The 8,920-nt window shown below is 37.3% G+C and overlaps 1 protein-coding gene across 8 annotated transcripts; it reads left to right on the top strand.

The window, feature by feature from the left end:
* Positions 1-151: 151 nt before the first annotated feature.
* On the top strand, positions 152-8,657 carry LOC117915050 (putative disease resistance protein RGA3). Of its 8 annotated transcripts, XM_034830606.1 has the most exons (5): positions 152-316; positions 519-3,319; positions 4,531-4,738; positions 5,010-5,135; positions 8,374-8,657. In XM_034830606.1, exon 2 carries the CDS (start codon positions 569-571, stop codon positions 2,120-2,122), a length of 1,554 nt encoding a protein of 517 aa, XP_034686497.1. In that variant the 5' UTR covers positions 152-316; positions 519-568; the 3' UTR covers positions 2,123-3,319; positions 4,531-4,738; positions 5,010-5,135; positions 8,374-8,657. The 8 variants fall into 8 exon arrangements, with proteins under 8 accessions (XP_034686497.1, XP_034686500.1, XP_034686498.1 ...); XM_034830609.1 differs by lacking the exon at positions 5,010-5,135; XM_034830607.1 differs by having other exon boundaries at positions 5,043-8,657.
* The last annotated feature ends 263 nt before the right edge of the window (positions 8,658-8,920 follow it).

Here is an 8,920-nt window from a genome sequence, read left to right as displayed (position 1 = left end):
TCAGCATTAACAAAATTCACTTCTGCCAAGTGACTTCCCCACCATAGTCCTTCCATGGCGAGTCTCCAACATCAACCTCGACGTCCGGAAATTGCTGAAATTAAACCTCTAATCCTTTTTACTCCCATGTTCATAATCATTTGATTTTCTAATTTTTTCAAGCATAAAAAAAGCTCGAGTTAGATTTGAAAGCTTAGTCAAAATTTAACCTAATCTTATTTTTTTAGGCATGAGATTAGTTTGAGTTTGATTCAAGTAGTATATCATAAAATAGGCATGAGATGAGTCGAGTTTCATTGAAGTATTATATCATAATATATGCATTAGCCATAAGATTAGGTTTGATTGACTTGTTTATAATATTTTTATAATTTTTCTATAATAGTAAATAATAACAAAATATTTTAATAAAAAATAAATGCATATAAAACCACCGTCCGACAAAAGGATAGACCATAATTAAAGTATTGAACTCACTAAACCTGCAGATCGTATCTCTTCATCTCACTCGCCTTTATTCATCCTCCATTCCTCTTCATTCATCAATCCCACCTTCTTCACCCTCCCCATGGCTGATGCCCTCGTTTCTATTGTGCTGGAACGCTTAACTTCGGTTGTTGAACAGCAGATTCATGAACAAGTTTCTCTGGTTCCGGGTGTTGAATCAGAAATTCAAAGTCTCAAAAGCACACTCCGCTCCGTCCGAGATGTTCTTGAAGATGCCGAGAGGAGAAAAGTGAAGGAAAAATCTGTCCAAGGTTGGTTGGAGAGGCTCAAAGACATGGCCTACGAAATGATGGACGTGCTGGATGAGTGGAGCATTGCTATTTTTCAATTCCAGATGGAGGGAGTTGAAAATGCTTCCACGTCTAAGACGAAGGTAAGCTTCTGTATGCCCTCCCCTTTCATCCGTTTCAAGCAAGTTGCAAGTGAACGGACCGATTTTAATTTTGTCTCTAGTAGGAGTGAGGAGCGACCACAGCGACTTATAACTACCTCTGCAATTGATATTTCAGAGGTGTACGGTCGGGATATGGATGAAAAAATCATATTAGATCATTTGTTGGGTAAGATGCGTCAAGAGAAATCTGGCCTCTACATCGTCTCCATATTTGGGACGGGAGGCATGGGCAAAACAACTCTTGCTCGACTAGCCTACAACCACCGAAAGGTGAAGACCCATTTTGATGAAAGAATATGGGTCTGTGTCTCTGATCCTTTTGAGCCAGCCAGAATTTTTAGGGATATTGTTGAAATCATCCAGAAAGCGTCTCCTAATCTCCATAATTTGGAAGCTTTACAACAAAAAGTTCAAACGTGTGTCTCTGGAAAGAAGTTCCTTCTTGTGCTAGATGATGTGTGGACTGAAGACAATCAATTGTGGGAACAACTGAAGAACACCCTCCACTGCGGAGCAGCAGGGAGTAGAATTCTGGCGACCACACGCAAAGAGAGTGTTGTTAAGATGATGAGAACTACGTACAAGCATCCCTTGGGGGAGCTGTCTTTGGAGCAATCTCGGGCATTATTCCATCAAATAGCTTTCTCTGAAAGGGAGAAAAAGGAAGAATTAAAAGAAATTGCTGAGAAAATAGCAGACAAATGCAAGGGCTTGCCCCTCGCTATAAAAACTTTAGGGAACCTCTTGCGCATAAAAAATAGCGAGGAAGAATGGAAGTACGTATTGAATAGTGAAGTATGGCAGCTAGATGAGTTTGAGAGAGATATTTCCCCTGCTTTGTTGTTGAGTTATTATGATCTGCCCCCTGCAATTCAACGCTGCTTCTCATTTTGTGCTGTTTTTCCAAAAGCCTCGGTTATTGAGAGAGATGAGCTGATCAAGTTGTGGATGGCACAAAGCTATCTCAAATCTGATGGGAGTAAAGAGATGGAGATGATTGGGAGAACGTACTTTGAATATTTAGCTGCTCGGTCTTTCTTCCAAGATTTTGAAAAAGATACTGATGGTAATATAATACGTTGTAAGATGCATGATATAGTGCATGATTTTGCTCAATTTTTGACTCAGAATGAATGCTTTATTGTGGAGGTTGACAACCAACAAATGGAGAGCATAGATTTATCCTTCAAAAAGATTCGTCATATCACCTTAGTTGTCTGAGAGAGTACCCCTAATTTCGTCTCCACTTATAACATGAAGAATCTACACATCCTCTTGGCTAAGGAAGCATTCAAGTCAAGTGTTCTTGTAGCCTTACCTAATTTGTTAAGGCATGTGACATGTCTCAGGGCATTGGATTTGAGCAGCAATCAGTTGATTGAGGAACTACCTAAGGAGGTAGGAAAATTGATACATTTAAGATTCCTTAATCTATCAGGGTGTTTTTGGTTGAGAGAGTTGCCTGAAACAATTTGTGATTTATATAATTTGCAAACCTTAAATATTCAAGGATGTTCCAGTCTTCCGAAACTACCATAGGCAATGGGTAAACTAATTAATTTGAGGCATCTTGAAAATTCTTTTCTTAATAATAAGGGCTTGCCAAAAGGAATTGGAAGATTAAGCTCTCTTCAGACGCTGAATGTTTTCATTGTGAGTAGTCATGGCAATGATGAAGGCCAAATAGGAGACCTGAGAAACTTGAACAACCTAAGAGGAGATCTTTCCATTCAAGGGTTGGATGAAGTGAAAGATGCAGGGGAGGCAGAAAAAGCAAAATTGCAGAATAAGGTACACCTCCAAGATTTGACATTGGGATTTGATAGAGAGGAGGGGACCAAGGGTGTGGCTGAAGCTCTACAACCCCATCCAAACTTGAAAGCTCTACATATATATTATTATGGTGATAGAGAGTGGCCCAATTGGATGATGGGTTCATCATTAGCTCAACTGAAAATACTTAACCTCAAGTTTTGAGAAAGATGTCCATGTTTGCCTCCTTTGGGGCAACTGCCTGTCCTCGAGGAGCTGGGGATATGGAAAATGTACGGTGTGAAATACATAGGTAGTGAGTTTTTGGGATCATCATCAACAGTATTCCCAAAGTTGAAGGAATTGGCTATTTCTGGTTTGGATGAATTGAAGCAATGGGAAATAAAAGAAAAAGAAGAGAGGTCAATAATGCCATGTCTCAATCACTTGATTATGAGAGGCTGCCCAAAGCTGGAGGGACTGCCGGACCACGTGCTCCAAAGGACAACATTGCAGATATTGAACATCAGATCTTCTCCTATTCTGGAACGACGCTATAGAAAGGATATCGGAGAGGATCGGCACAAAATATCTCATATCCCACAAGTCAAATGTAGATGCGACTGAATGGTCATCTCACTTCACCTCATGTCGCTCTTGTTATAGGTAATTAGAATTTATCTTAGTTTTCATTTCCATTGCATCCATAATCGCACACATTAATATATTCCATAAATATTCTTTTTCTGTAGCTTTCCATTTTGCATAACATTATTATCTTGTATCCATAGGTCCATTTTGGCACATTTACAATGTTACTAAAGTGTTTATCCTATAATATCTATACCTTGCAAAATTTAAAATAAAATAAGAGAAATCTTAAAAAAAAAAAATGAAATCCTTTTGTACAAAAATACCTCATCTAAACTTGAAACCTTTTCTATTCTAAAAGTGTTTTGTTACATGATCAAATACCTTGAAAAAGCTCCAACAGCTGTGTAGAAGAGATTTTAGGTGGTCATATGTGATCTTAAGTGGACTGGTTTAGGTGACCCAAGTCCAATTTAGGATCAAGTCACTTAAGCCTAACAAAGAAACCTATAAATACCCCTTAAGGGATAGGGTTTTAGTCTTTTTTCTATCATCTTCCAAAGAGCCTTCAAAAATAAAAACCCTACTTGTCTTCAAAAGAGAAAAACTCACCATTTTCTCATGTTTATACCCTTGAAAGAGAGCGAATGGAAGAATACCGGATAAACAACTTCTACAATGGTCTTTGATATCTTCATCGGATTAGAAACGATTCAGAAACATTCAAATTGAATGTATGATTACTATATTCTCTATATCTAATTATTATAATGGTTTTTTGATGTTACATATTCTATTGCATTAGATTTAGAGAAGCCTAGGTAGATAACATACACCCTATATGATATAGGGCTAGGGAACAGAGTGATATGAAGTTCTTCGCAATTACAAATTCTACAAAACCCTATTAAAATCATTGATGAAATAGAATATGAAGGCCAAAATTAATTAAGATGATTAAAGTGACACCACAAATTGCAGTATAAAATCCTATTGAAATGATGGGTGAAATAGAAGCCAAAATTAATTGAGAAGATTAAGACCTTGTTTAATAATTGTTTTAGATAACATTTTTCTATTTTAAAAATACTTTATGTTCAAAACAAGCCATCGAAACAGCCCTTGGAGAAACAAAATAACACACGCTGGAAATTAGCTGCCAAACAGAGTTTAGGGAGAAATTCCTGAATCACCTCTCTTCTCAATTCTCATAAACCAGAGACAATAAGGATCAGAGCCAAGCTCCCTTTTTTTTTTTTGTTTATAGAGGGCTCTGTAAATTTCAGGCTTCTCCATTGAAGAGTAAGAGACGTTGAGGAAGACAATGGTTGGCGACGAACGACGGCGGCTTGGGCGATGCCGAATTATCCATGGCAGTGAAGGGCAGCATCTCCAATGATTAGTGGCGAGAACAGCTTCCGGGATGGCGGTGATGAGGCAGTAACCAGCCATAGCGGTGGGTTTGGTTGTGGCGGGAGATTTCTTCACCCAAAGGTTAGTGTTGATCTCTTCAAAATCATAGCAAGAAAACCCTAAAAGAAGATCAAAGTCGGTCAGTGTTGGATTACTACATAGCACAGAGACAAAATTAAGAAAATAGAGAAAAAAGTCTTCAATGATTAAGAGTATGGATTAACCAAGCAAGCATTATCAATTCAAACTATTTTTAAGGGAAATCGAAGAATACATGATGCCAAATAATTAACAGAAATAAATAAGTTAGTAATTACCGAAATGTGTGGACTATTCAGAGGTCTTTTTTTAGGGCATGACAATCATATATGCACAAAGTCTGCAGTTGCGTAATCCGGAGCAAGCAGTCCGGCAGGGCCTCTAGCTTGGGGCATTTATCCACTGTCAATGAACGGAGACATGGCATTATTGCAACATGGTATTCTTCTTTTACTTTCCACTTTTTCCGCCTCCATAAAAGCAAACGTCAGTTTCTTCAACTTTGGGAATGCAATTGTTGTGTTATTGTTGTTGTTCTCAAAAATTCATGACCCACATACTTCAAGGAAACCATTTCCCAAATGTCAAGCCCCTCCAACTGAGGTAGTTTTCCCAAGGAAGGCAAATGGGTGCACTTTATAGTTTATACTACCTTCCAGCTTAAGTGTTGTCAATTGGGTTAGCGATGTGGTCAACCAATTGGGGAATTTGATGTCATTGTAATGGTATATGCCTAAAGATTTCAGGTCTTGAGGGGGTTGTAGGGCTTTAGCCAGGATCTTCATCCCCTCTGTTGCTTCTTCCTTATCTGTATAGAAATTCAAATATGGAGGTGCTTCTTTTTCTTTAAGTCTGCTTTCTCTGCCACCCTTGCATCCTTGGCATTACCCAATCCACTTATTGCAAGATGCCCACAAAGATTGTCCAAGTTTTGCAGGTCTCCCACTTTGAGTGAATTATCATCACCGTCATCACCCACAACAGCAATCTCTGCCAATGTTCGAAGTGAACTTAATCTGCCAATTCCTTTGGGCAACATCCTTTTAAGAGTGCTGTCTGTTTCAAGATGTCTCAAGTTTATCAGTTTTCCCATCCCCTGAGGTAGATTCTCAAGACGCCAACATCGACTAAGTGTCAAGGTTTGCAAATTACATAATTTGCACATAGCTTCTGGCAATTCTTTCAAGCAAGCATTATTCGACAAGTTAAGATACCTGAGATGTATCAGCTGTGCTATCTCCCTGGGAAGTTCTTCAATTGAGTTGTTGGCCAATTCTAATGTTCTAAGAGATTGCAAACATTGGAATATATTAGGTAGCCCTTTATGAATGTGTAAGTTGCCTCGAGACATAACTAAGATAGTCTGTAGATTCTCTATATTGAAAATAGAGACAGGAAAGGGGCTGCTATATGAAAATACCATACTTGAATGACAACCCATTTTATAGAATGATTCTAGCCTCAGATCTTTTCCATTATCAACCTCCATGATAAAACATTCATTTTTTGTCAAAAATTGGGCGAAATCATGCACTATGTCATGCATCTTACACTATTATATTTCCATCATTGTCTTTTACAAAATCTTGGAAAAGAGAGCGCATTTCTAAGCTTTCAAAGTACTCACGACCTATGGTCTCCATCTCTTTACTTCTAGGGCTGAGGTAACTCTGGGCCATCCACAACTTGATCAAATTATCCCGCTTTATGACATGATCTTTTGGAAACAGTGCACAATACGAGAAACAACATTTCATTGCAGAAGACAGATCATAGTAACTCAGTAATAAAGCAGGGGAAAGATCTCTTTCGAACATTTCCAGTTGCCATGCTTCACTATTCAAAAACATTTACCCAGTCTTCTTTCCTCTCTTTTAAACACAAGAGACTCCCCAAAGTTTTTGTGGCAAGAGGCAAGCCCTTGCACTTGTCTGCTAATTTTTAGCCAATTTCTTCTAATTCTTCAGTACCTTTCTTAGTTTTGCCAAAAAAAAAAGCGATCTTACTGAACAGTGACCAGCATTGCTTCTTAGACAATTCTTCAAGTGGGTGTGTGTAGGTAGTTCCTATCATTCTAACCACTCCCATTTTACAGGTGGTCACCAAAATTATGCTCTCTGGTGCTCCACACTTGAGACAATTCACCAGCTCCCAAATCTGTTAGTTTTCATTCCACACGTCATCCAACACAAGGAGGAACTTCTTTCTTGCAATAGAGTTTTGAATTTCTTGTTGTAAAATTTCAAGTTCATGGAGATGACTAGAAGTTTTTCTTTCAAGTGCTTCAAGTATTGCCCTTGAAATCCTCATTGCGTCAAAAGGGTCTGACACACATACCCAAATCCTTTTGTCAAAATGGGAACACACCTTAACATCATTGTAGGCTAGTTGAGCAAGCGTTGTCTTTCCAATACCTCTCAAACCTACGATTGAGATGATATGGAGATCCAATGTTTTTTACTACTGCCACACAACAATTTGCTTATTATGATATCCTTATCCTCGCCTCGACCTTGTACCTCTGATACATCAATAAAAGAGGTAGTTTTTGGTCTCTCAGGCTCTTCCATGCCTGAAATAAAATTAAAATTATACCTATCTTTCTCCTGGGCAATCACATCTAGTCTTCCATTGATTTCTCCTATCTTAAGAGCAATGTCATGACATAGGTGGATACCATGAATAGGAAAACAAGGGAAAGGGATACAGCTGCACACTTTCTTCTTGTGAGTGAGAGTATTGTCAACTCCCTGAATTTGGAATTTGAGAATTGATGAGCTCCATTCATCCAGCACGTTGTCCATGTCATATGCCAATCCTTTGAGATCTTCTAGCCAAATTTTTACAGCTTCATCCTTAACTTGTCTCTTCTCTGCATCCACAAGAACTGCTCGGATGTTCCTGAGTGTGTTGGTGAGCTTTTGGATGTCATTTTCAGCACCCACAACCAGTCTCAACTCTGGTTGAATCTGCTGTTGGATTACTAAAGCCAACCGCTCCAAGACAATGGAAACAAGGGCATCAGCCATGCTGTGTGATGAATTGGGCAGAATTGAAAAATGAATGATGGACATAAAAGTTTCAGCTTATGTCCTCATTTGTAGCTACAATCATGTAGTTGAGTTCATAGAAAAATGGCCCAACCACCAAGTTGACTTCAAGAGGATGAGTCTTTTTTCCTTTTTCTCAAAGTGTTTATAATATGAGCATTAGTTTATTTCATTTATTTCTCAATTTCAATTTCAATTTTTCTAAATTTTATTCTTAGAAGATTCGTACGGTTATTGTGTTTGCTGATAATTGCTTTGTTTTATTTTTCAATTTTGGTTTCATTGTTGTCTTTCTTCTTGGTGTGTGGCAATGACAATCTTGAAGATAATGGTTCCCTGGGTCATGTTTGTAGCTCCTTTCTTTTGCTTCTATCTTTTTTTCTATTTTCTTTTTCTCAACTCAGGAACTAAGCATGATTTAAATATTCACCTTCAGCTTTGTTTTTACCCTCATTCTTGGGGAGGTTGGAGTCCTCATTGTTTGTTTTAGTTCAGGTCTGTTATGCATCATCGGATTCCATTAGATGGTTGACAATCAATTATTTGTTAATATAATATTAATAACATCCATTGACTATAATAGTTACGCTAATACTATTCATATTAATATTAATATTTGATTGGCAGGAAAATGGATGACAACAACCCAACAACCAGGATTTGCTTTCTTTGCCAACTCAGACCAGATCATCCTTAGCTGGTGAGTACATAAATAAATACATAAGCAAAATAATAAGTGGGTAACATCTACTCCCCTTAATACCCTTTGTTGTTTTTTTTTCTTTTAATTAATATAAGCACACTTAATGTAAACATCTATTCCCTATTTGTTTAGTTGTATACCAATTTATTACTTGTAACAAAATCACTTTTTCAAATGCTAATTCATTAGTCCACTTTCCTTATTTAAATAATTTTAGGCATAAAGATGGCCAAACTATCATTTTTATTTTTTATTTTTTATTCTTTTTTTTTTTTGAAGTTAAATTGGGTTAAAATAATTATTTAATTGATATTGAAAGAAAATTTTGTAACCCTAGCATATGAAATTACTTGGACAATGATGAATAAATATTCCCTGAATTAATCTCTAATTAAATTCTTTGTTAATAACTTTTAGTATGTCCTTTAGATACATTATTTATTAAGAGCAAACAATCTCATGTATGTATTA

Source organism: Vitis riparia, chromosome 5 (assembly GCF_004353265.1).
Source record: "Vitis riparia cultivar Riparia Gloire de Montpellier isolate 1030 chromosome 5, EGFV_Vit.rip_1.0, whole genome shotgun sequence".
NCBI lineage: Eukaryota > Viridiplantae > Streptophyta > Magnoliopsida > Vitales > Vitaceae > Vitis > Vitis riparia.
Note: the sequence above shows the minus strand (reverse complement) of the source record. Positions and strands in the feature narration are given on the sequence as shown.

Coding starts and splice junctions, on each gene's coding strand:
- LOC117915050 (XM_034830610.1), top strand. CDS start 569: ATGGCTGATGCCCTCGTTTCTATTGTGCTGGAACGCTTAACTTCGGTT.